The sequence below is a fragment of the Sciurus carolinensis genome, chromosome 14 (genome assembly GCF_902686445.1).
Source record: "Sciurus carolinensis chromosome 14, mSciCar1.2, whole genome shotgun sequence".
NCBI classification, from domain to species: Eukaryota; Metazoa; Chordata; class Mammalia; order Rodentia; family Sciuridae; genus Sciurus; species Sciurus carolinensis.
This window is the reverse complement of record NC_062226.1, coordinates 19,342,817-19,370,454: the sequence shown is the minus strand read 5'-3', so window position 1 is coordinate 19,370,454 and position 27,638 is coordinate 19,342,817. Positions and strand designations below refer to the sequence as shown.

The 27,638-nt window shown below is 47.6% G+C and overlaps 1 protein-coding gene across 1 annotated transcript; it reads right to left on the bottom strand.

Annotated features, from left to right (window-relative positions):
• Nucleotides 1–518: 518 nt before the first annotated feature.
• On the bottom strand, nucleotides 519–27,116 carry Tnfsf8 (TNF superfamily member 8). The gene is made up of 4 exons (XM_047523676.1): nucleotides 26,655–27,116; nucleotides 17,350–17,392; nucleotides 5,417–5,488; nucleotides 519–3,946 (listed from the first exon to the last, which is right to left on the bottom strand). Exons 1-4 carry the CDS (start codon nucleotides 26,847–26,849, stop codon nucleotides 3,552–3,554), a joined length of 705 nt encoding a protein of 234 aa, XP_047379632.1. The 5' UTR covers nucleotides 26,850–27,116; the 3' UTR covers nucleotides 519–3,551.
• Between the last annotated feature and the right edge of the window lie 522 nt (nucleotides 27,117–27,638).

The window sequence follows — 27,638 nt, the reverse complement described above, 5'->3', positions numbered from 1 at the left end:
GATCCAGAGAAGCTCCAGTGTGCCTTGGAAAGGCAGGTTTCGAAGGCACGCACCATGCTGGAGTGTCAACTGGCATTTAGCATGGGGTCTGGTGTCATGTTAGCACTCAGGACATGAGTTTTGAATGGGTATTTGAGCAGAGCAGTACTTAGATGGAAAGAGCACTTCAGATTCCAGAGACTCAGCTCCAGCTGTGGGCCCACACCCTCCGTAGCCATGGCTAAGACAGCACTTTTGGGATTCCATCTACATTTTTCCAAGAATATTTTTGCTGTATAGAAAAATGGCAACAAGGGTGGGAGGTATACAAGAAGGTGTGTTTATCGCAGTGTTTTGTGTAACAACAAAAACCTGTAATCAGATTAAATGTCTATACCTAGGAGAATGGACCAGCAATGGTAGATTAGAACTGGGAAAAACAGCATTTAAATGGAGGAGCTGGGTTCACATGTATAGTAGATCTGAAAATTCTAATGTTACATAAAAATGCAAGTCACAGACTATTATGTAAGGCGTGATATCATTTATTAAAATTCTAAAAATCACACAAAATTGTACTATGTGTTCTTATGGGAAAACAAATATAAAATTACACAAGTGAAAGACATACACACTTCCAGGCCGTGGTCACATGATCTCTGGAGAGGAAATAAGGGAATAGATGGAGGAGTGGGATTTTAACTCTATATGTATTCTTTTACTTTAAAAAGAAGCAGAAGCAAATATAGCAAAATATTAATAGTTATTAAATAAGCAGATGAGGAATGGAAGAAATATTCTTTTCTGTTCTCTTTTTAATTAAAAATAAATATAAGCATATATAAGTTTTGCAATTCCCAGAGCAAGAATCAGGTTTCCTCCCCTGAACCCAGGTTAAGTAGATGACCTGTAAAACAGGAGAGGGGAAAAACACATATATGTATATGCATTTATAATATATGTCTGTATATACACACATGCATATGCACACGTATATGCACACATACACACACATGTTTGCAGAAGGTCACAGGAGGAGTCCAATACAGTCTATAGGGGAATATTGCAGAGACAGGATACAGGGGTCTGCATTCAAATCTAGCCAGGACTTGACAAGCAACTGTTCCCCACTGGGTTTCCATCCCATAGGAGTTGCACTGATGTCTCAGGATCATGCCAGAGATGACACTTCTGTATCCTTTTAATTGAAGGGTTTTGTCCCCTGTGCTGGAACAGCCAGTGTATTCCCTGGATCCTGGAAGTTCTCCCTGTTTGGTAAATCTGACCAGCTTCCCTCAGCACTCCCTCTCTTTAGGGCCTGTTCCTATCAAACCCTTTCTGGGCACTGGGCCATTTTCTGAGCCATCTTTTGTGTGACTGGGGGATTCTGAGGAGGAATTAGATGATGCGGTTACTGGAGGCATTGCTAGGTGATGGGAGGCCAGGCGAAAATAAAGTTAGTGAATGTGGAGGAGGTTATGTGATATTTTTCCAAGGGCAGGAATACATTCGGTCTACCTTGAACTTGGCATTGTTCATCAACTCACCTCTACAGAACTCTATGTATTCTGCAAGTACACTATGTGCATTGGGATTGGGCGTGGAAGGAAAGGAAGAGGGAAGGGTCTTTAAGCTCAAGTGACTTTTTACTGAAGAGGCTTATGTTTTAGTAGCCTGGGATCCCCGTTGGGTAAATGATTTGTTTCACTTGCACAGATGGTGTCCTTTGGCTATGAAATTCCCAGGGATGGTTATCCCTCCAGAGAAATAGGATTTAGTTTTAATCTCTATGGATTGTCTACTTCCTATGTATCCAGACTTTGACTTATTAATATTCATCATTATTTATTTATGCAAGCACTTCGTTCTTTTAAATGAAATGTGTAATTCTTTTTTGCTTGTGTCTTTGACGTCCTGAGCATTGCTTGGCAAGTCAGATTAGGAGTCACTTGTATGAAAGTCAGTTGGTAAAAAATGAACATGAAATTGAACTTGAGTTAGAGATGAGAGGACCGAACACTTGCTTCATTTACACAGAGTTAGGTCACACGTACCTTTTCAAGAGTGCATTCCATGTAGGTATGATATGTCAAAATACACTCTACTCTCATGTATATTTGAAAAGAACAAATTAAATTAAATTAAATTAAAAGAAAGAACGCATGAGTTGGTCTAATCAAGATCATGGCTCCTGTCCCATTAGTGTGCAACTACAATGCCAGATGTCCCCTTATTCTCCAGCCTTGTGAGCCTCTGTTTTCGACCATGTGCCACTTGGCTCACGGAATTCAACCCCTCTTCCAATGCCTGCTCCTCTGGGAGAATCCGCCCACAGGAGGAGTTGAAGAGAACTGTCGGCTTTATGAGAGCTTCACAGGGAGACCCCCGAGGAGGTGCACAGGCACTCTGCTCCGCAAGGGACTTGGGCTTTCCCTCCGCCATTTCATCTTTCCACATTCCTCTCAATCCACACCACAACCGCTGGGGTTTATTCTCCCTCCTCCACTCCCTCCTCCTCCTCCTCCTCCTCCTTTTCCTTTAGACCTTTTCTAGGCTTCTTGGACAAACTTTGCTGGAATCTTCTTTTCTCTTAACCCTCTTGAGAAAAATGCAAATTTTGCTCGTCTCTAGCACAGCAGCAGAGGGTCCTATTTTCCCACTCGCCTCTGACCTCGGGGGCTTACACTTCAACTCCAATGGTTGTCAAAGCTCTCCCACAAATAAGGCGCTCTTTCAAAGGTGACACAGGAGTGCCAAGCGTGACGTAGCTGGAGAGCTCTCCTGGCTGCCCAAGTCAGGTCAGGAGGCTGCCACGGCTCCCGGGTTCTGACCATTGCTTTAGCATCATCATTGTCTGTCAACAACTTTGTGGGGACTTAAAAGTCCATCAAGGAACTGATTTTCTAAGGGTTGTTTGAAGCATAAAACAGTCATATTATGCAAGAGATGGCAGGAGCTATTCTCTGGCTAAATGACCGAATCACCTTGGCCATCGAAAGCTGGCGAGGTGTTTGCTGGACACATGGCATATTCTGCAAGGCACGTGAACACTGTCCCCATATTCTGACCTGCTGAGATGACATGCAGTCAGATGTTACTGATACCATCAGTTTCATACTGGTATGTGGGTTCTTCCTTTGGTTGGGAACTTCCAGATCTCTGCCTGGAATTTCAGTTCACAGGTCTGATCTTCTGAGGTGAAGGAGACTTTGGAGAGATTCAAATCCAGTCCCCTAATTTTTCAGACCTGGATCCTGAGTTCCAGGAGGGGAAAGAATGGCTCAAGGTTAACTAGTGAATGAACAGTTGGCTGGGGCAACCCAATCCCTTCCAATGCCCAAAGAGTTAGGGCTCTTTCCACCACACTGCATGGCTTCCTTGTCTTCCATCTGAAAGATACTTCACTTTTTTAACCCCGGAGCTGTATCTTCCCAACAGACAGAAGGAGAAGGATACTACTTAATACGCTTTGTGGTTTCAGTCTTGCTCTAACATTTTCTTTTTGCCCAAGTGTTTGGATGGAGGAAGTACTGTAGAGAGTCGTTTTCTTCCTGAAGGCCAAGAGAAACTGTTCAGTCTGAACCACTATATAAGAAAACAGATAACACATTCTCAAGAGGAAAGGTGATTGTATCCACATACTGGAATTTATCCACCATGACTGATATGGTGGTGTTGACCGGTAAGTAGTCCAGCAAGAATTGGGAGAGATTCTGGTATATGTTTTTGGTTTGTATTCCAGACTCGCACACTGTTACCAGGGCCTGCTTTTTGACCTCTGTGTTGATGAGGAGCTCCAACTTCAGGTCCATGGAATGATTTGAGCATTGCACCAGAAACTGCAGCTGGCAAAGGATGAAATACCAACCTGGGAACTGGATCACCAGATTCCCATCCTCGTATCTCACCCCATGGACAATTCCATCTTTGTTCCAAGACAACTTGGTGTTGTTGAGATGCTTGGACACTGAGAAGAGACATATAAAAGACAGAATTATTAACCACATTTTAGGTTACAGATTAGAAAACTCTGTCTTTATTCAAGGTTCCCATTCAAGACCCATGTTTTCTATAATGTTGCCTGCTGTCCTAGTCATCTGAATATCTTCCATGTGACTCCTTCTAGGGTCTACTTATTATTCAAGGCATAAGTAGAAAACTGCCTCTCTTCCTTTAGTACAAAACTCAAAGCTTAGAGGGTAACAACACTCTAGTAGTGCACATCTACCTCCTATAGAAAGCTTCCCCCCTTAATTATTATCATATTATGTTACGATGCTGTTATGATTATCTTTCCCTTTTTAGACGATAAGCTCCTAGACTATATTCTGCGGAAGGTCTGGATGTCATGTCCATTTATCATGAATGAGCAGTTAGGGTGTGAGTACTATTTGGAAGGCATTAAAGGAAAATGTCAGAGACAGGATATTCTATATCATGCAGTTAATGACCAATCCAGGTATCAAGTTGACCAAGAGAATCTCCACTAAGATGTATCCTTTTTCTGTTCATTATTTGAAGTTTTGAATGTCCCCTCTCTTTAAAGGGTAGCCAAACATAATTAATTGCAGGTGTACGTTAAGGAACCCCTCATGTGTACATTAAGGAGCTCTGCCATCTGGGATTTGTAGAGAAGCAGAGGATTAGCAGACCCTCCAAGCTGACTCATTTATGTTGTAAGCCAAGTCTCTGGGTCCTAACAGATGAAAGCCAGCACTGACTGATAGGGTGCCTTTAGAACTGGGAAGCTGACACATTTGTTTTAATTGCTTATATACCTTTCCTTTCAATTTCATTGCAATTCAATTGAAAGGTAAGAACTAATCTAACTGCAAAATTGAATTTTTTAAATGAGCAAAATAGGCATTCAGAGAATCTTGGCCATTTCCTCCATATCTCATTCTTTTGCAGTGTAAGTGCCTCTTATTGTTTCATCTATCAGGAGCCTCTTACATAAAGCATGCTGCAATATGCAAACAGGCCCTGTGCCAACACATTCATTAAGCTGTCAATCTGGGGACAAAGCAAAATTGTGGTTCCCTTGTGAATAGCTTCATAGAGGCAGAGCTTAGGAGCTGGCTTCCCTTGCAATAGGAAATGGACTGTGTCCTTGGCTGAAACTGGTAGTTAGTTGAATAGAGAGGGGTGATGGTGGGGAAGGTGGAGACAGGGACAAAAGTGCCTTCAGAGACCCAGGTAGGTAACATAAAGGGCTGAGGAAAGAGGAGTCTTGTGGCTTTGGAGCTTAACACTGTCATTTTCCCCAAGGCATTCAAATTCGAATGCTGAAAGGTCTTGTGTGCAGGCCTTACGGAACAGGCTGCAGGTCACGTTGAACCAGCCACTGGACTTCAACTGGAACTTCTGCTTAGAAGTTGCTGAATGGCCACAGGAAGTGCCCTCCACGTGGCCGAGAACCCCGGATATGCCTACTGACCTTGGAGGTAGGCCCGTGACTTCTTGAATGGAGCCCTTTTCAGGATACACAGGAGGTCTTCAGAGCAATTTCCTAAAAACCAAGAGAAGAACGTGAATTGCTGCTCTGGGCCCTGGCCGCTGGATCTTTTCCCGGGACCCTGTACTGTCGAGTATCTTAGGAGTTGTAATTTTCTAAAATTTATTTTTACTGAAGGTTGCCTCTTGGGCTTTTACAGGAGACTGTAGAAAGTCAGGAGAAGGAAACGAAGGGACCCGAGTTCCCATAATGGGACGGAGGCCCTTCTCATTCTTCCCTGTACTTCAGCTTGTTTGGTCTTTGTATCAACTCCATGAAAGTGACCTTCGTAAGTGCCTCTGACAGATGGGAAAACCCTGGGGATCGGATCCATGATATACATTGTCCTATGTCACTCACCCAGGTAGTGGCCATCAGAACTTAAATACTGATACTGATTATTTCCATCTGACCTACTGTGTGTGCACAGGACTCTGCTCTGTGTACTTTCATCGGTATCATCTAATCTGGTTCTCAGACTAACCCTGTGGACTTATTCATGTTGCCTGATGATGGTCAAGGATAGACTCATGGTCAAGCAAGCCTGTGGAATGTCGACATTCTCCACATCTGACTGACCAAGTTTAGGCCAAGTTTCCTATTCTGGGTCATTTTGCTAGACAATAAAGACAAAACATCTTTTTGCTCAATTTTAAGAAGGAAAAGGATTAAAGATATCTTAGCAGGAGCTTCCTTGACAGGGGCAAACAGCAATTATGGCATTAAGGTATTATGGTATTTAAGAAATAAAAATATTTTTAATATGTTTATCAGAGATGATAGCTTAACTTTTTCTTATTCTACTAACTATTTTGGATACAAAGAACTAAACCAAACATTTCCTTCCATGACTCACAAACTCAACTTATTTAGAGCAGATCTCTTCTCTTCTTGAGCCTCCGTTCCCCACTTTGTAAAACTGGGAGATCTCCAAACTGACATTGACGTCTTTTGACGAGGTCATCGGAGATAACCTTTCAGTCCATCCATCAGAGCCCAGGCAGCCACTGGCCCCAGGGTGGCCACACCCTGGTGTGTTTGCCCCCTGAATCTCTGAGTATTCTATTTGGGTTCACGAACTTCTCCATTGCCCTCTCTGCTCAGGCCTGAGAAAGTCCCTGCTGGCTTCTTCAAAGCTCTGTGGGGCCTTGAAGTGGTTAAAGTGAAGTGGAGAGTTCCCTCTGCCGTCTGAGCAAGCTCACTGCTAGAGAATCCCCCAGTTCCCACACAGAGCTTCTGGCCCAAAGCCCCCTTGGTGCAAGGGCTGGTGGGTCAGCTACCATCTCTGGACCACATGCCTGGCTCATCCCTCAGCCAGTGTGCCAGTCCCGATGCGGCCCACAGCCTCACTCTTGGGTGTGCAGAGTCAGAATCACAACACTGGGGGCTGCTCATTCTCCTAAGAGGTTGTCACCTCCATAAGAGAGTCCCCTGGCCCAGCCTCCTCTTGGGGGCTACAGAACAAAAAGGAGGAGGAGCTGTAGGGAGGTGGGTCTGACTGACCCTCCTGGCTTGGAATCCTCTCTGCCTTCTCGTGTCTGCAGGACCAGGCCCGACTCCTCAGCATGGCATGCGTGACCCCTCGTGTTCGGACCTCTCCAGGCTCACCCCTCACCTTCCCTCTTTCCCTTTCACTCTGGGATGATAATATTAATAATAATAATAATGAACATGTGTGGAGCCATGGCTATTTTCTAGGTACTCTGCAAAGCACATTACAGGAATCATTTCACTTAATTTTCATGAGAAATTTCCATGAGAGACCTCGCTGGCGGCAGGGTGGAGGTTCAGACTCGGGTTGCACAGACTCTAATGCCTGAGTGGATCTTGACTTCTCTATGGGAGTCTGTGTGCGGAGCTCCCGAACACACCAGATTAATATTTCATTCCACCTTGGCCCCCACTGTTCCCTCCACCTGAATCCCACCTCCATCAGACCAGTTGCCATTTGAGACACAACCCGGCGGTCCTTTCCTCCAGGACAGCTTCTCCGCCCCTTCCTCTGTTTGCTTATTTACCTATGAACCTCAGGGCAGAGGCTACCGTTTACACATCGCCACTGCCCAGTCCAGAAGAGGTAATGTCAATGTTTGTCGAATCGAATCATCTAGTTCATCTCTCGTATTTCCTTTGTGGAGACAAGTTAAATGAGTAAGATGAATGGATAGGGATGTTGGGTTTGCTTTTCCTCTGGGGGCTGGAATAACTTGGGCCTCATTCCTCCAAGGGCTGCAGGTCAGGTTAGATGGGAAGACAAGAATCATGCTGGGGTGAAGTTGGCGTTATCAAATCAGAAACGGGCTCTTCACTGGCCAAAGGGCCCCTCACTCCATGGCCCTTCTGGCACCTGCACCAGGTGAGCTTCCATAAACATGCGGTGGCAGAGATACAAGCCCAGACTTGCCTCTCACATGTGCAGGATCTTTTGTTGTCCCTTCCCCTTTGTTCTTCACATGTATAGTGGGGTGACCTCAGCTGAGGTTTCTGAGAAACCCAAGGATGGGGAAAAAAAAGCCCTTATTTTGAATCATTTGCATTTCCTGAAGTCAAATGGCATGTCATATTTTAGTTTTTCTTAAAGCGTCTTTTAGACTTTTAGCTAAAGGAAAAACACAGGCAACTCTCCTTTTAAGACTGACATTACCAGCCTGGTGCTGTGGCACACACCTGTAATCCCAGTGACTCAGGAGGCTGACGCAGGAGGATCGCAAGTTCAAAGCCAGCCTCAGTAATTTAGCAAAGTCCTAAGTAACTTAGTGAGACCTTTCTCTAAATAAAAAGTAAAAATAAAAAAGGGCTGGAGATGTGGCTTAGTGGTTAAGCACCCCGGGTTCACTCCTTGGTACACACACACACACACACATACAGATGGCATTACTAGAGCAAGCAGGACACCGGAGGAGCTATTGAGGGTATAGGGCAAGACCCTGGGGAGGGCACAATCTCTGCTAAGAGTTGACGAGGCTGCCAGCTGGAAGACAGTGCAGCCTGATCTCTGGGGCCCAGTCACTAAGGCTGGAGTGAAATCTTGAGCTAACGACCAAAGTCACTCTCAAAGCCACTGGTCATGGAAAGGCCTAGACTAAAGGACACGTGCTGTAAGTTGCAGAGCTAGAAGCTCAGTCAGGGCTGCCTTGGGGGTCGAGAGGCTGTTGTCAAGAGGTAGGTAAGTTCTGCGGGTCACCAGTCCTGTGGCTTGTGTCCCTGTCACCATGTGGGTCCATGAGGGGACTTTCTTTTTGGTATAAAGACAAGAGGGAGCGGCTTATCAATAGATGGTGCCTCATGCAGCTGGAACCTGGCAATGTCCCTGGAGTCTTGAGGGCTGGAGGGTGGGGAGCAACACAGCCTCTCGATTCCCACTGGATGTGATGTCTGCAGGGGTTTAGTTTGAAAACCAGGGTGGGGGAATGAGAACTGTGTGCAGGGAGTGGCTGAATCCATGCCTGGGAGTTCGACTCCCAGAATTCCTCTTTCTGGGCTCTGTGTCCGGATCTAGAGGGAGAGCAGTGTGGACTGTGATCTAGAAGGGACTTTGTAGCTCTTTCTAGCAGGCTGTCCCATCTCAGCTCTCTCCTGCCAGGCCGCAGTGGGGGGTCACTGGGGCTGGGCACAGGGAGTCGGCCCTACTTCCGTTTCTCTTTGTGGACATATTGCTCAACCCAAGGTAAGAGGCTGTGTTCACACATTGAAATTTTCAGATCCTAGACGTGATAGAACAGAGCATTTTAGCTTTGGGGGCAATCTAAGTCATGAAGACTCTGGTTCTGTTAGAATTTGCATGGTTTTTAGAAATGAAAGTTCCCTGAGGGGGCACCTGGTCCAGCTTTGAAAGCACATAACTCATTAGCTCCCTAAGGTCACACCTCTAACAGGCTGGTCCTAGCTCACCCAGTAAGTTACTGACAGGCAGGACCAGAGCCAAGGGCCCCACACGCCTTTCCTGGGACTTATCTTTCAGATAAGCAAAGCACTCTGTGAATTCCTCTGAGGATCACAGTCTTCATTTGCATGAAGCTTTCATATTGTATTTTGTCTTCAAACTCCAGCCTCTTCTAAAGGGATCATGGACTTTCCTTTGGCTTTGGAAGGTTGGTGAGAAAGATGTGCCTAGGAATCCCTACTGGTCAGTTGCAGAGGAGAGAGGGAGAAACAGAGATTGCTCAAAGAGGTTGAAAGAACCACGCTCTCGAAGGTCATGGACACGGCAACCTTAAACTAGGTCCCACTTTGAGATTGATATGAGGGATAGAGAGGACCATTAGAGGCCCTGTTCACAGAGGTCCTAGTTTTATGAATGGGAAGACAGAACACAGAGAGACTGAGGGTCTGGCCCAAGACCCCACAGTAGGTAAGTGGTAGAGCTGGATTCAGAACTCAGGGCTCCTGACTCTGTCCGGAGCTCTGTCCCTGTCTTTTCATTATCCCATGGAGAAGGGAGAGTTAAGTGCAACCACCACAGGCTGCAGACTGGAGACAGCTGGAGGTGTTGGAAAACAAGTTCGAATGAGCCTCTCTGGTCCCGTCCTGTGGGAGCATGCCAGCAGGTGACTCAGGCCTGTGTGCTGGCCCGTGCCAGGTGGCAAGTCAGGGGCAATCCGGCTTCCATAAAGCTAGACACTGCCAGGGCAGCTCTACCATGGCAAAAGCAGCAGCTTATTCCAGCCAGATGGTACACAGTCTGAGTGCCAGGTCCCTTCCGGCTCCACAGCACCTCTGACATAAAGTCAGGCAGATGCTGCGCATCTCAGAAGAGAGCACCCCGGTTCAGGACTGGGCTCTGAGCTTTGGCTTCATCCCTTCCCCTTACCGAGCCCCTTACTGCGAGGCTAGTAACGATCCAGGCCGACATGTGCAGGTTTTGGCAATGCAATGAGATTATTGATGTTGAGTAACTGGCGTGGCAGGTGGCCAGAGGGGACACTGGGCAAATGTAGCTCCTTTCTCCCTTGGGCCTCTTTTCCTTGTTGTTACAGTGGCACAGCTTAGCGGTGTCATTTAGTAGAGTGATTTGGCTAATGAAATGCTCATTAAAATGAAGCTCATGACATTATCTGATGGATTGGAGTTTCTCAATTAATTACGAACCTAAGAGTCTGAAGCCATCTGATGACTCTAGGAAAGTGTGCAGAATCCTCCTTTCAGCTCTTGAAAATATTTTAATCCTTTTAAGCAAAGGGATCATCCTAATGACTCTGCATTTGGGCTTCCATCTTCCTAGGAGATGATCCCAGAAAGTCTTAACAGTGACATCTGGAGGAGTCCCACCCCTTTCAGAGGAATTTGGGATCCACGTGAATCTTTAACCTAAGGCTCATTTCAAAGGGCTGCAGCTTGACCATTGCCTTGATACCACCAGGCCGACTTCCGATGGAGAAATGAGCTGCGGGATGAGCTGATTATTAAATAAAGGACGACTGAGTGGGGAACACCCATTCAGCCTGCTCAGGGTGAAGCACATGAAAAGCCATCCACAGGCACAAATCCCTGGAAGGCTCTTTGGAGTTCAGTCCTGACCTGTTGCAATAGAGAAGATAAACCTATCGACTCTGTAGGTATTTTCTTGGAATTCATTTCTACTAAAAGGAGATTGAGTTGACGTTATTGGGGGTGTTGAAGAAGCACCTCTGAAATCTTTAACTTAGAAGAAAAGTGAGTCTGAAATCATACAGTGAAATCTACTAACATTTTAAATAACGCACAGCCCCGCCCCCATCCCTGAGCTTGTTTGTGATGCAGAAGTACAGTAGGAGGCTGGGAAGTTAGGCTTGGCGTCAGGTAAACGTGGGTTCAAATCCCACCTGTGCTACTTACTAGTTGTGTGACTTTGCATAAGTCTCCCCGCCTCTGTGCGCTGTCCTTTCCTCTTCCCCAAAGTGAGAGTAATAATAATCCTACCTTAAGAGTTGGCAGGAAGGTCGAGATGGTACATAGCAAGGAGTCTGGTGTCTTCCACCAAAACCGTAGCCAACAGTGGTTGCTCTCACTCCCTGGTCCAGGGTGTGTGTGCTTGGTGTGCACTCAAGTCGACCAGTGGGCTTGAGTGACATACCTCACGAAACCAGCCTGCTCTCCCCTCTTCTCTCAGTTTTCTTCCTTACGTATTTGGATGGTGAACCCCGAGATTTCCCCTCGATTCAGAGACTTGTGATTTTCATGTGCTAAGTTCAAATACAGATTTTCACATGTATCTCAGGGACTTTTTCCTTTCCATTTTCCCCGCTTCCCCTGCGTCTCCTCTTCCTCCTCCTCTCTGTGTTTGGGTGTGGGGATTAGGAGCAGATGACTACAGAACGCTGGATGGCCTCCTGGGACCCCATCCCACGGTGTTCCGAGTGGCTCATTTCCTAGTTATGTCTCCTACAGTGATTCCTGATTTCCATTAGTGCTGCCTTGAGAAAAAGCCAGTGAGGTTAAGGTGAGCTTTGGTGAGGATGCCTAAGGAAATGGAGAAGCCAATGGGCTCCTGTGACTATCTGAAACCAATTTACCCCACAGCAGGAGTGCTGCCTCTTGCTGTGAAGAGAGAGGGAGGGAGGGGGAGAGAGAGAGAGAGAGAGAGAAGGGGGGAGAGAGAGAAGGGGGGAGCCGGGAGAAGGAGGCCATGGTGACTTGGGTGTTCTAGGTCCAGGTCAGTCGCCTGTTGGAAGTGAGCTCTTTGCTTGCTAGTGTCAGGGGAAGAAAGAGGGTGGAGGGAGAGGAAGGCTGCTGTTCCCCCACCTCATCTCTTCCGCCCTGGAGGGGCTGCCGCCACCTTGGTCCTGGCCACAGAGTATCAGGGACAGCTGGTGTTGGGGAGGAGCCAGCCTCCTGGGTTCAGATCCTCTGCCTTCACGGGGCAGCTTTTCTTGTTTCCTCGGGATTCATTGGACAGCCAGACTCTCTTGGTCTCCTTCACTATCCACATTTTCTTTTTTTGGAGGTGGATACCAGGGACCGAATTCAGGGGCACCTGACCACTGAGCCACATCCTGAGCCCTATTTTGTATTTTATTTAGAGACAGGGTCACTGAGTTGCTGAGTGCCTCACTTTTTCTGAGGCTGGCTTTGAACTCGTGATCCTCCTGCCTCAACCTCCCGAGCTGCTGGGATTGCAGGCATGCGCCACCACGCCCAGTCGCATTTTCTTTTTAGCAGGGGAGAGGGGAGGAGAGTAGCCTGCAGAGCCCTGCAAATGTCAATGTCAGCGTAGTAACATAGTCAAGGAAGCCCAAGATTCCTTTGATATGGAATGTGATACTCAAAGCAAAATCCATCCCGGTGTTAGGTCACCTGGCTCAGTCCCCTCACCTGATACTTCAGAAATGCGGCATCCAAGTCTCTGAGGAAAATGAGCTACTGCTGATGGTGGGACTAGAACGGAGGTATACAGATTCCAGTCCTGTTCTCTGTCCTCGATGCCTGACTCTAGTGGGAGACAGAAATCAGGCCAGGGTGGGGTGCTCTGAAGGGGTTGTCAGGACCCACATCTAGTCTACCTACTGCTTCAGTCTCCTTGGGGCTTCGGGAACCTCCGGGTATAGAGGTTCTGTGATTTTGCAGGGAAGACAAATTTCTCCCAACTGACAGGCAGTGAGGCTGCTCTCACCCCGGTCGCACGATCCCTCAGCTCCCCACTATACAAACCCGCATGCCTGCAGCGGTCCTCTGGGACCCAGAACTCAACCACAGGGAACGTCCCACCATCCAGTCCTGACCAAGCACAAGGCTTAGGCGGGATCTGAGGTCTTGCCCCACCGCTTACTTGCTGTTAAAGCTTAGGCAAGTCAGTAGCCCTCTCTGTGTTCCTGATTCCTGACATATAAAACGGGACTTGTGAGGAGTGAATGAGCATTCCATGGAGTATGGGGACAGTTTTGAGTCTGTTGTGGATGCCCATCTTTGTCACCACTTTCTCTACCAGAGCCTCAGACAGCTGCTGTGGGGGACAAGGAGCTGTCTGAAACGTGGTCTGCAGAATTCTTCCACTGCAGGCCAGAACCCTTTGGTGAGGGAGGTATTTTGTTATGAAAAGACCCAGGGAACATTGGGAAGGTCTAAGGGTGAGCCCAAAGGACCAAAATCATTCTTCAAAGGGAAGTCAGTAGGATTTAAATTTCTGCAGACTTTGTGAGGAAGTGGGGGTGGGCAGAAATAGGGAGAAGGATATAACAAGAGGTGGAAGGAGTGGGGATCGCCCTGTGGCAGGGGCCTGGGCCGCAGGGAGGAGAGCCAGCTGCTCTTGGAGGATTCCCAGTGGCTGGAAGAGCTGAGGCCTTACAGACGGAGGGTCTCCATTCAGTTCTGCATGGTGTGTGCTGTACTGGGCTGGCATATGCGGCCCTAGCTCCTGTACACAAATGTGAGCTGCTACTGGGACTCTGGGCAAATCAAGGCAACGTGGTTGTGTTCGGTGATTTGGGCAAATAAGCCACACACCGTGTGCACCTGAGATTTTCAACTCATGGAAGCAGAAAATCAGAACCGGAAGTGACAAGGAGAAGTAAAATCCCGGATGTCTCTTGACCCCACCCTCCTTGCTTCCAGGTTGTATGTTGGGGGAGCCGGTGTAATTTACGTGACTGTGTAAGAGCAGGGTGGACCCCATGCCCCAAGGATGCAGGCTCATCCTCACGGTAGCTTCGTGCAGGAACCATTATTAGCTTCATCTTCTAGATGAGAGAATAAGACCCAGAGAGGAGAAGGGCATGGAAGAGGTTCTCCTCCCAGAGCTCTTCCTGGCATACAGCTCCACCTGAACCTCTGGAATGGTCCCTGCATCCCAAGCAAGTGGGGTGGGTGCGAGGAGGCAGTTGGCTGAGGCTGTTATGGCCAGGAATGGGAGGCTTGTGTTAGGACGCATTACCGAGGCAGCCTGGTTTTCTGTGGTTTCCCTGCAGCTAAGCGTATCCTGTGTTAGGTCACTTTGGCCTGGGTACAGCCCTGCATCCCAGGTTCTGGCCACTGCTCGTTTCCGGCTGATGGTGAAAGATTTCCAACACTCACCCTAGCAGAGGGCTCCCTGGAAGCTGTCTGGCTTACACCCTTGCCCTCTCTAGCCACAAGCCTCACGTTGTCCCTGCAGCTTCCTCCCTGAAATTTCTGGAACATGACTCTCCTCTGCCTGGCATATCATGCAAGGTTTTTTTGTTTTGCTTTGCTTTGTTTGTTTCCCAAAATAGACAGGTTGCTGCTTGTGCTGGTCTCAGATGAGCTTCTTGGGGAAGGTCCTTGGTTTCAGATTCCCTCTAGGTAATTGTTAGACTTTTTTATTTTTATTTTTTAATCTTTACATGTTGGATGAGAGAATCACAGTCTCAGAATGTGTCCCAGCTGAAGAGACTCATTCAGTTAATTTAGTACACTGTGTTTGAGCTACAGACAAGGCTTAGAGAGTAGAAAAGACCTGTCCAGAGAACCCAGACGGCGGGGGTGGAGGCCAGTTTTGGAACCTGTGACTTGCCCCACGGAGATGTTCTTTCCACCTGTCCCTGCTACAGACACTTAGTTTGCTGAGCTAAGGGAAGTGTAGACTTGCATGGAGAGCAGGAGAAAGTCAGGGACCACACTCAGGAGCACCCTGGCATCTCAAGGGGCATAGGGATGCACCCTGGATCCTCCTCTGCTCTGTCAGTAACTCCTCAGATGGTTTTTGATAATACTGTCCAGACTCCTTGGGCCTCAGCTCTTCACAGTATGTGGACATATTCGTGTGAGTTTTAATCCTCATGCTGCTTGCTCTCGGGTTGGGGATGAAGTTAGTACAGAGGAGGTACAGAAAGTGTCGCAGCCCCAGTGGGAATTGTTATTAAGATGTTTAAAAATCTGGCTGCAGAAATATCAAATTGTAAACTTAGGTTGGCTTTGGACTACTACCTGTTCCCATATCACCAGTCATGGCCCAGGTAAGGAGTCTGGTCTACACTGCACAAAATTTTGGATTTTGTGAACCAAACAAATTTCCGCCACAAATGAAAATTCAGAGATCAATGTGAAACAGGCAGTTTTAAAAAAAAATTTGCCTATTGTGATCATTTAAGCAAAACAAAATGATTGACAGAAGACAAACCAAGTTAACTTGCACCTGCATCAACTTGTTTTGTAAATGAAAGGACACTTGAACCCTAAAAAACATAGAAAGGATTCATGCTCAGAGGAAGTGTGCCCTTCATTAAATGTCACTGGCTATGTGAAGAGGGGATACTGGTCCTTCTTTTTCCCTTTTCACTGTGGACTGAGGGAAACTCCATTATGGGGCCAGAACCACTGGTCAGCATGCTTGCGTTGGCAGGTTGCAATTGGAGTGTCCACAGGTAAGGCAACTGAGTGGTGCATTGGCTGAGGCCTATTGCTAATTAAAACTGCCCTTGTCCTTGAGACCAGTCCAGGTTAAAGATCTCTGCTTCCTCTCAAAAAAAAAAAAAAAAAAAAAAAAAAAAAAAGGAAAGTTCTGGTTTTGCCTGGAAATTCTGGGTGGCGGCGGTGGTGGAACAGGGGCACGGTGTGGGGGTTACGCATCCTCAGTGCATTTCTTTCTTGCAAAGCTCCATAGGAACATGTGTTACAGTTTGACGGAGACATCTCACGCCAAAGCTGCACCGTCTCCAGGACAGGGGTTAGCAAACTCTGCTCCGTGGGCCAAATCCAGCTCACCGCCTCGTCCTGCAAAGCAAGTTTTATGGAGCGCAGCATGCTGCTCAGTGCACACCCATCTCACTGCCTCAGTACTGGAGCGGCAGAGCTGGGTGCGGAGATGGCTCGTACAGCTAAGACACTTCTATGTGGGCCTTTTTAAAAGGAGGTTTCTTACCTCTGCCTTTTACCTTGCTCCTCTTTACAGTGATTTACAGGCTTTATGGGAATTGGGACCACATGCTAAGTGATTCTAGCCAAGACCGAGCGAGACATTGTTCACAAAGCTGTTATTACTCATCTGCCTGAAAGAACCAGGGACCCTTTGCCCCTACTTTCTAACTCTGTAGGTGAAAAGTCAAGGTCAAGGGTGTCCAGAAGGAAATTCCACATGTGATGTGTGGGGTGAGGAGCTCTGTCAGGTCACCTGTGACCTCTGGTCCCCAGGTGCTCCAGGGTCCCTACCCTGGTGTCTGTGATGACTGCCACCCCTTCTCCCTTCCTTTTTTCTCTGGTTATGTGGCTGTGCTTGCTATCCAGCTCTAAGCTTACAGGATGGACATGCCAGTTAGGGACACTTCACATCCCCTCTCTGCGTCTTAGTTTTACTCCTCTGAGCAGTGAAAACACTAGTCAGGTGGTCTCAACGATTTTTATCCTCAGTGTTAACTGAACCCTGCCTGTTGCCCCTCTGGGGCTGATGGAGGCAATAACTCCAGGGACTAGAAATGTAGAGTGAAGAGAAGAAAGTCTGTCTACACAAATCCTCAACTTCATTATGCATTTTGGCCATGACCGGTTATCTAAGGATTACGATGTGGCGGTTGCTATGCTATGCAATTTACAGACGGGTCTGAGTGGCTTCTCCAGTACCTCAGTGACATACGCGCTGTCATTTCCACGTAAGTAAGAGATGAGACGCAGAGGCTCCCGGGGGCTGAGGGTCATACCCCCATTTGCACAAAGCAGGGTTTCAAGCTGGAGAGAGCGTGCTGCTTTGCATGCCTGTTGGCATCTGTGCCATGGCCTCTGCAGACGTAGAGTGTTCGCTAGCGGGAGTGTGGCAGGGACCGGGAGCTTGAGTGGAGCGACCACTGATGGGGTCGCCTGGGTGATCAAGGTGCACGAGCTCAACCCTGAGCTGCCCCACCTGCACCCCCCCATCTCCTGTCCCGCACCGTCCCAGCGTTTCCGGTTGATGATGGCACCCTATGGTGTCATCTGGGCGATTTGCTACAACTTTACTCCTAATTCCAAGATCTTACCTCCTTTAAGGGGGAAGTTGTCAGGCGGGCTGGGAACGGAGTCCTGGAAGAGAAGAAAGGAAAGCGCCGGATGAGGACAGCATTCAGTTGAAACAACTTCTTGTCTTTTCCATGTTGGTGGTTGTCAAAGTACGGTGCCCATTAGAACCCCCTCCATCTGACTCTTCCATTTAAGAAATGGGTCTGCTGACTTAGTTCACAATGGGCTTCTTATCCACTCGCTTAGCCACCTGCCCGTCAGAAATGCAAGACAGGGACTGCTATCCACACTTTCCAGGCGAGAAGCGTGGGACAGAATGGGTGACGCAGAACGGCTGGCCGAGGGCCACCCAGTAAGATTGTGAGGCTCAGGAAGCACGGCTGGAGCGCTCGCCTGCCAGTCCAGTGCTCACCCCACCACGTGTGCCGATTTTTTTCCCCTGTGGTTAACATAAAAACAATTGAGCGAAGTATATAAATAATGTGGTTATTTTCCACGTTTGATTCATCCGTGAAAGTGTGCTGTAAACGAACCTGGAAGGCACATGTCTCTCTCCTGTGGTTGGAAATTCTGAACTGGGTGTTTATATGCCAAGTGTTGGGAAGATACCATGAATAAACTGGGTCCCTGCCCTCATGGATTTATTACACATTTATGTCTGACTATAACATGCAAATATTTATAAATACAGGAAATCAATATGACTTCATGCACTCACATATATATTACTCACTATTTAACAAATATATACATAACGGCTTACATAAGTAAGAGGTTTGTGAAAACCTGGGCTGGGGCAAAAGAAAGACCGAGTTCAGGTGCTCTGAGCTAATAGTCCAGAGAAACGGAAAGGCACTGTTGTCCCCAGTGAACCTCTCAGAGACTCTTTCCCCTGTTCTGCCTCCCTTCCTCCCTGTCAGCCATGGAGACACCTCTTAGGTGTCTTACCAGGAAGGACGGACGTATCCTAATCATTTTTACACCTGCACTGGTTGATTGGGATCCCCTGCAGTGCATTGAATTGAAATCTTAATAAAGACCTACAGAAGGACAGAGAAGCCTACCTGGAGGAAATCCAACTTCCCAACCTCTACCAAAACGAGACGTTAGGTTAGCAGCTGCCCACATGTGATCCTCTAAATGTTCTCTACCAGTGCCTAGGCTGTTTTATGCCACCATGTCACAGGAATGCAGTCCTCTGCCTTCCATGGACGCCTCTGTGATAAATGGGTCTCTTTTCATGACTCTCGCTGCTGCTGACCCAGGCTGTCTCCGGGAGTCAAAGCCTGGGCCTCACACTGAACTGGAGATGAGGAAAGTCAGTCAGTCTGAACCTTTGTGCCTCAGTCTCTCAGGGGAAAGGAAGTGAATTTGGTCTGAAAGATCTTTTAGTCTCCACTGAAATATTCTATGACATTTTTTGACCTTAGATGAAAGCTCTTAATTGAGCCAACGATGCTATTCGTTTGTGGTCGCTTGATTACACATGCAGCATAGGAAAACCTGACATAACAAAATTCCCCTTGGTGTTGCCTCTGTGAGACAACACTTAGCACTTCAAAATTTGATACACAACTAATTTGCTGCCAAGTAGGCCTGTGGATTAGTATGATATGCAAATGAACCAAGAAGAAACATTTACATTTAAATGTGGTGCTAACATGGTTTGAATCCATCAGCCACCCAGGGCCTATCCAAGGACAAGGAGAGAATGCTAGAATAGCAAAACCAGCAGAGCCATCCCAGCGGGGGAATACTAGAGAATCACACACCTGGCCAGTGGTAGGTACTGTTAGTCATCGAAGGACCTGCTATGGATATAATCATTAAAGCAGTCATTTAAAATACACAGATATATAATTAGAATGACGACTTGGTGGCAAGAGCTAGGAAAGAAAAAATCAGAGTGCTTTAAGACACCGTTTCTCAAGCTTTAATGTGTGCACACATCACCTGGGGATCTGGTCAAAAGGCAAATTCTGGTTCAGCAGGTTTGGGTAGAGCTTGGGCTTCAGTATTTCTGACAAGCTACCAGGCGATGCTCATACTCCTAGCCCATGAAACACTGGGAGCAGCAAGTTCGATCAGGAAAGAGGCATCAGGGAAGGCCTCCTTCTCTGTCCTCTGAGTGCTTCCTGGTTTCCTAACTTCAGAAAGGTGAATGTCAAAGGTAAGGCATCTCCGTGTGGCAGAGGGTCCTGTTGCTTAAACCTTCACCCGGGGCCCAGGGAATCCAAGACACAAGTGGGACTCTGTTTAAAAGAGCACAAGATCTCTACAGCTCCCCCTGGCTGCCCACAGGAGACAAGATCAGAGAATCGAAGCTGGAGAGGAACCTAGACACTTCAAACCGTCCAGCTGGTTTGTAGGGCAGGAGACCCGGGCACTCAGGAGTCAGGCAGACCCTGCCCTGCAATTCTCCCATGCATTGTCCTCCGCCTCAGGAGAGACCCTGTCTTAGAAACCAAGTATGGGGCCGCTTATTCCTTTCTCTCTTCCCCTTGCATAGGCGCTCTCCTCGCATTCGAGGGTGGGGACATAGGTCTAAAGAGATGGTGACTGTTGACACTTGTCGAAGGCTGTTTCTGCCCAAGGCACCATGCCGAGGGTTGTCTATCACTCTTCTTCGGCAAGGCGTCCCCAGTGTTCTCCCACATCTTTCCTGGACCCTGGCTGGGGAAATACTATCTTGTTCAGCGCAGCAACATGGTGTTGAGCGAGACAGTACATAGGTCTGGCCCAGATACAAACCAGTGGACCCTCGCAGGTGGTCATTTTCAGCTCCAGTGAGCAGCTCAGGAAACTCCATCTCCATGGTTACCAACCTGCTACGCTTCCTTGAGCATACCTTCTTTTTCTTTTTTTTCCAGCCTCTGTGGAAGTCTCCTGGGTGTCCAGGCAATACTTAAGACGTCTCTGCGTATGGAGGGAAGAATGGTCATGTACAGCCTGTTTGAACCCAGGTGAAATGACCCCCTTCCCAGCCATCCTCTCTGCCTGGAGTGCCTTATATACTGTCCTTCCACTGGGGTTGTTGCAGATGTAATGAGACGTTGTTGTACATGAAGTGTTAACAATTGCTGGAAAATGGTGGCTATTTTGGGGACAGCCTTTTGATGTGCTTCATTTTCCCAAATATCTTGAAGGCTCATTTCTTTTCACAGAGCAATGATGTGCAGGTGCAATCAGCTCCCGATTTTGCTTTTGACACAAAATATCCTCTGTGACTGAAAATGACCAAAGGTAGCTAATGTCTGGAACATGACAAGGGTGATTCTATATTCCCGTCCTTCCTGGCCTCGTATGTCTGGTGAGGTGGGTTCTGGCTCCTGGTCCATGAAGATCACTGTCATTTTCAAGCTGACATGACTAAGCACTTAAGGAGGGCTACTCCTGAAGTTAAACGCTTTATCTTATTTGCCCTTTACCTTGACCCCAAGAGTTCAGGGTTGACTATGACTTAGAGAAGTGACTTCCTCATAACAAAAGGTCCCACCGGTGATAAATTGAGAGGATGGACTCAAAGTCAGATATGCTGGCTTTGAGGGCACTGCTCTGTTATCTGTAGGGCAGGAGAAAGCTTCTGAGATCCACTGGGAAAATGAATGGCGATCACATCAAATCCCTAGGGAGAGGAGCATTTTTCTTGAGAGCCCCTGGTTTTCCATGGTCTGTGACGGTGGGGATTGGGCCAGAGTGTGTTGAAAGTGCTTCTTCCGCTTGCAGGGGTTTACCATCACCTGGGGGAATCTTCACAAAATGCAGATTCTGGTTCAGCAGATCTGGGATGGGGCCTTAGGTGTTTGAAGTTCTGGTGAGTTTCCAGGTCATGGCAATGCTGGTGGGCCACGGACCCCACCTGGAGCAGCAAGAGCTTGGAGACATTACTCCGGGGACAGCTAGAACACTTGAGGTCCTGAGAGATGACCTTAGGAGATTGAGTTGGATTTGGGTTTGGATTCGGATATGGGTTTAGGAAACCTTCCTGGGCTGAAGACAGAGTTGGCTTCCTCTCAGTCTCTTCTATCGGTACTTTTGATTTTGTTAAAATTATTAATTGATTGGCATCTCCTCCTGCTGCTCCCTGTTGAGTCTGGACCAACCCCTGTTCTGACCCCATCGATCCTCTCCTCATACCCAGTTTGGCCTTCCTTTGGTTGTGCCTCTGCTCATGGGTCCCATCTGGAATACCCTGCCCACCTCTGCCCACCAGCCTCCTGCCAAGGGAGAGCTCTACTTCACAGAAGAACACAGCCAGGAAGTGTGGAAGGAAGGAGAATGGGCATCCTCTGCACCCTCAGCCCACGGAGTGACTCAGACAAGTGATATCAAGAAAGGTCAAGTGAAGGAATCTCATGTCTTCACAGCATTACTCCATAGATTACTAATAAGGAAGAAAATAATGTTTTAGAAAAGGGATGACTGGTGACTGCCGCCTTAATCAAGCAACTGAATGTATCGCCAACAATGGGACCTCCAGATGTGGGGCATCCTGACCTGTGCTTCTAGCCACGTGACAAAAAGGAGCAGGTAATATTACCTAAGTACTGTTCTTGCCAGAAATATTTCATACTTATGAATCAACACCAGGACAAACCCAGAACATGTACGGTGCCACGACAAGATGCCCCTGGACCCTTCAAAAAAATCAGTGTCATGAAAAACAAATGAGAAAGGGCACGATGATTGTATGCACAATTGTCTGGAGAACATGTCAAAATGCAGATTCGATTCAGCAGCTCTGGGTGGGGCCTGCGATTCTGTGTTTCCAACAAACTCCTGGGACTACTCATAAACGGCGACCTTCTAGCTTACAATGCAATGTGACCCTAGAATGGATTCTAGGTCCCTCAACAAAATTGAACAGAACAGCTGTAGAAGACCTTTGTGGGAAGGAGGGGAAATGTGAACATGGACTGTGTCCTGTTACCCTTAGGTGACACCACTGAGCCGCCCTGAGCTCTCTGAGCATGGTCATGACACGGGTACGTGGGAGATGGGTACTGGAGCTCGGGTGGGGGAGAGGTCACACCATCTGCACCTTACTTTCATGTACTTCAATAGCACAAATGTGAGAAAGCATTGACTCTTGGTCAGTCTAGGTGAAAGCTTTCCAAACAGAACTTTGGGCATAAGACATGATCTTTCTAATTCTCAGAGACCTGGCTTCTAGCCTAGTTCTCCTACAAACACCTCCCTAATCCCACACAGAAATCATCTCCCTCTCTGCTGGTTGGCCTCGAACTCCAGTTCCTGGGTTTTGTTTCCTCAGTTTAGCAGAAAGTTCCCAGAAGTCAGGGTGCTGCTTGGTCCACAGAACTCCTTCCCTCCCAGCCTGGCTCCCGGCTTGCTCCTTACAACATTTCCAGAGGATGTTGTGTTTTTATTCTTAAGTGGACTAGGATATCAGATGAAGGTTATTAGGTAGAGGGAAGCATCCTGTGTGGGGAGGTCAACTCACCTCTGCATTGATTGCATCTGAGTTTAAAAACAACTCCCAAACCACACTGTGGCTGCCAACATTGGCTACCCTTGAACAGGTGCTCTGCTTCCCTCTTGGTGGGTGGTAGGGGGAACTGTGAGGTCACATTTTTTTTCAAAACAAATATATTTGCTTATAAAGAGAAAGGAGGCTGCTGCTTTCTCTTTCTAGAAATTGTCTACAGTACTTAAAAATCCAACAGTCCTAAGCCCTTGCTCTTCCATTTGGAATGTGGCCATTTACATTTTCTCCTGGGGCTGGACTAGTCCTGTCTCCTGGTTTGGGGGCAGAGATGTCCCTCAGGTGCAGGGTCTCAAGACACTCTGGGATGTAAATACTTCCCTCTGCTGTGATCCCGGAGCCTATCTCATGGTATTCTGTTGGCTCTTTAGGGAATGAGAGAAATGTTAAGCTTTTTTCTTTGACTTTCTTTTTTCTTTTTATAAATTGTGTGAACATTTTATCTAGGCTCTATAGTCTTTTGCAGCCTCCCTGCATGAAAACTTGGGCTTCCTCAGTAATATATCAATTTTCTTTCTTTCCCTCTTGATGTCAGGAGGTGCCTCTTGGGTGGTAGACTTCTATTTCCTCGGGAACTTACAGATACAATCTCTGTGGAGGCTGAGCGACACCATTTATTGAAGTGAAAATACATGTTCTATTCCCACCTCTAGGAATATATCGAACAGTTGTAACTGTGCACAGAAGGCAAAAATTCTAGAGGAAAAAAGACAAGTGTCTCTCAAGAGGCACAGATAAAATAGATGATGAGGTATTGGTACAAGAGGACACTGCGTGACTCTTGAGCAGAATGAAATGGACTTCTGCATACTGACATGGAAGGTTCCCTAAGATGCACTGTCGAGTAAATAAGGCCAGGTACAGCGTTAAAGGTCTGTTAGAATAACGGGTGTGGGTGCACAGATGTTTGGAAGGACACATAAGAATCTGCTCATGGTGGTTATCTAAGCAAAGAGGGATTGGTGGTTGGTTGGGGAGGGTGTCAGAAGCTCTTGTGCTTCTTTCTTTTCCCTTATTTGTTGGTTACTTTTCTTAAATGATGTAAACACAATCTTTTGTAATAAATGTACTGGTGTATATAAGCAAAACAAAACTGCAACAGTCACAGAAGTTTTAAAGACTTCACTAGAAAGAAAGTTTCATAAGCCATGCAAACACAGGGCTTTCGTTGGTTTTGTTCAAGGCTAGCTACACTGAGTAGTGATGAGAAGGTGGTCCCGTAGAGAGTAGATGCTCAATAAATGTTTGCGATTGAACCTGAATTTCTCCTTCATCTCTCCCATGGAGTCTGACGCTGGAGCTCTTTCAAGTCACACCATGTCCTGCCTGCCCTGTACCTTCTCTCCTCCATCCCTTTCCTCACCCTGTGCCGCTCGCTGGCCAGGAGTGTCTTGCCCTTGGCTCTCCTTTCTCCACCCATTTGACATTTCTCACGCAGATCTGAAACTCCCATCTCTAGGGAGGCTTTCCTTAAGTCTGCTGGGGAAATACCCTCTCTCCCTAACCTGGGGTCCTTTGGTAATCCACGTCCTCCCTTGTATCATTTATTACACGTTATGACTTAGCTGTTCTAAATGTGCTGGATACATGTGCCCTTTGACCTAGAGCTGTGATTTCTTATGGCAATAAAGTCATCCTCATCCTTCTCTTCCCCTGTCCCTGGCACACTTAGCAAGTGCCATGCGGCCACCAGCCCCTTCCTCTGCTGGGAACAGGACTGCAGATCTGAGCTCCGGGGTTTCTCCTCTGATTTCTTCCCCAGAGACCCAGTTGAGGCCCTCACTCTTCTCAGTTACCCCCTGCGCTAGTCAGCCTACCTTCCCTCTCACTATCCATGCCTCCCTGATCGTTCAGGCTCCTGGGAATCATGTTTTCCAACTCCCGTCGCAGGTAATGTCTGAGAAATTTATTGGAAATGATATGTGTAAAGCAACCAACACTTAACATCACAGCTGCTGCACTACGGCTTTGACTTGGAATTCAGTAACTGAAGTTTCACGTTAGGAAATCACAGCATAGATCAGGTTCCGAAGCGCACCTCCTCATCAGACCCGAGCATGGAGGGAAAGCCAAGGAAAGAGGTGTGGAGAGGAAGGAGCGCCCAAGAGGAGGGCGCGACAGGAGCTTCCGCGGTCCAGTTCTCACGGAGAACACGCTCTCTAAGGTGGCTCCGCTCAAGCCCTGTCCCCTCTCCATTCCCTGTTCTCTGGATTTTCGGAAGGAGGCAGAAGGATCCATTCCAGTTCTTTCACAGAAGGAATCCTCTGGCTCCACGCTGGCTTCGGTATGAGGGCTCTTCTGGAGCTCTCTGGCTTCCTACATCACCACTGCCACCTGTACCCCACCGTGGCCACCTCCCACGCCCCGACAGCTCTACCAGCATCTTTTCCTAAGGAACTCCTTCCAGGACCCTTCAGTTTCTTTTCCCTGGCTATTGCTATAAAACAGCACACTTCTGGTTTACTCCAAATGACAGTGGCAGAAACTGTAGAGTCACGCAGAGGAAAGGCTGCCCTAGAATGTTTCTAGGAGTGTTATTCTCAGTGGATGTGGCCAAGTCCCTTAAATGATGAGTTTTACAAAATCCACCATCCAAATCAAATAGAGCGATGCCCCTTCTTCCTGCTCTTATGGAGATCTGAGCTTCAAAGCTTCAGTTAAATCTCAAAACGCGGTGACACTTGAGAACTCAGTGCCAAAGCCTTTGAAAGCCCCATTCTTTTTAGCAACTGATAAGTTACAGAGCATGTGGCCTGAGACGGCTGAAGGAAAGCCAGAAGGAATTCTGCAGGATCGTAGTACCATGGAAAGTGGGAGTTATGAAGTAACAGACCCAGTTTCGCTTCGGTAGGATGTCATGTGCATGGGTACAGTTCTTACACCACCCAAGTTCACAAAATCTTTACTTCAAAAAATCTGTGAGCCATATACACTATCAGTGTGGTTATGTTCTACATGCTACCTACTAATGGAGTCTCAGTTGACACTGATTTTCTACAATGGAAAGGAGCTTTCTCCCTTATCCCTTCTGTTTTCAAGGACAAATCTTTACCACTTACTCCAAGAAAAGTAAATCTCCTGAGACAGCTGGACCCTGCCCAGCGTGTGCCCCGGCCAGTTCTGAGGCATCTCAGGGGAACAGGTGTTAAAAACACCTCTCCTGCCTGCCTCTCTGCTGTTTCTGGTCACACCCTCAGCTCCTCAAAGCAGCGGCTTGCAAGGAAGCTTTCGATTTGTTCTGTGGTTTTAATGCTGAAATGCCCAACGCTCTCGGCGTCTCAGCCTTCTTGCCTGTCCTGCTTCCTTCTAGACTCTGGCCTCTAAATGTAGCTCCTTGTTAACAAACAAAAAACAACAGCAACAAATAACCCCAGCAATGAATGAGGTTTCAGAAACCTGGGGAATATTTGCACTGAGAGGACTGAGCCTTGGGAACACCTAGTACCAAGCCAGGCAAATGCTTCCTTCCTTGATACCATGGGTCTCTGGCTCAGCAGGATTTAAATCCTAACTTCTCAAGGCCAATAGCTCTTTCCACTCTTTTGGCTCATGTAGGTCTGGAAAGTTTTGAGATGATGGTCCAATAATGTTTCTCTCCAAAATCCAAATTATTTCAGGGCGTTAAGTTCCTGTTTTTTTTTTTTTTTTTTTCCCTCCCTTTTGTTGCGCGACATAAGACATGGCTACTTTTAAGCATTTTCCTTTCAACTCTTTGCTCCCAGCTAAGGTATCAGTTTGTTCCCAGAGTTCTTTTCCTGGGGCTGGGGGGAAGCTGAACTTCAATCAGGAAGGAGAAGCAAGCAAGGAAGCCAGTCCACTCACCGTCCTCTGAACCACCAGCACCATGATGGTCGCCACAGTGAAGATGAGGCACAGCGCCAGCGCCACGGTGGTGAGACAGAAGTAGCCGCGGGTCGTGGTTCCCAAGGGGCCGGCGACAGGTCCTGGCGGCACATGCATGGCTGGGTCTGGGCAAGGGGTTCCGGGGTCACTTGCTGGCTGTAACCCTGGGTCCATTCTTTATATAGGCTGCCCCGCATCACACCTTATCTCTGCTCATCTGATCCGGTTCTGGGCCCATCTCTGTTCCAAGAAGGATTCTCCCCCTGCATCCTGGATCATGTGACTTGGAAAAAAACCTTCACCGGCTTCCTGGCGGAGGAACTCTTCTCTGGGGGCGTGAGGCAAGAGGCGGCAGCAAGGGTGGGGGAGAGGTTCATTTTTCATGGCCCGGGATTAATTTGAGTGCAGAGAGAAACCGTGGCTACAGAGAAGGTGGCTGATGTCAGAGGGTGCGTAGGAAAATGACGGTTCCCCTAATGTGTGTGTGTGTGTGTGTGTGTGTGTGTGTGTGTGTGTGGCATGAAGCGACTTCTGTTTCATTTAGACTTAGCCACAAACGCCTTCCTGCCAGGGAGGGTGCACATCCTCTTTGGCTCAGATGGAGTTTCTTTGCAGGGTCCCAGGGAGGCTGCATTCCTCTGCCCAATACAGGGTGCAGCGTGATAGTATCTGCTACTGCTGAAAACTGGAAAGGCTACCCATTATCTGGGAAGGAGAAACCCATCAACACAGAGATTTATCCAAAGGGGCACAAACTCGTGGCAACCTGAAATTTGGGGCAGATAGATCCAGAGAATGGGAATCTGGAAACATTGAATTTTTGAGCAAAAACTCTCTCCGGGTGTTTTGGGATCTTTAAACTTGCAGATGAAATTGTTTTATGAACCGTCATAAAACTCGCAGAAAGGGGAAGGAATTAGTGAGGAGAGCGGGGAAGGGAGGAGTGTGTGGTGTGTGGGGTGC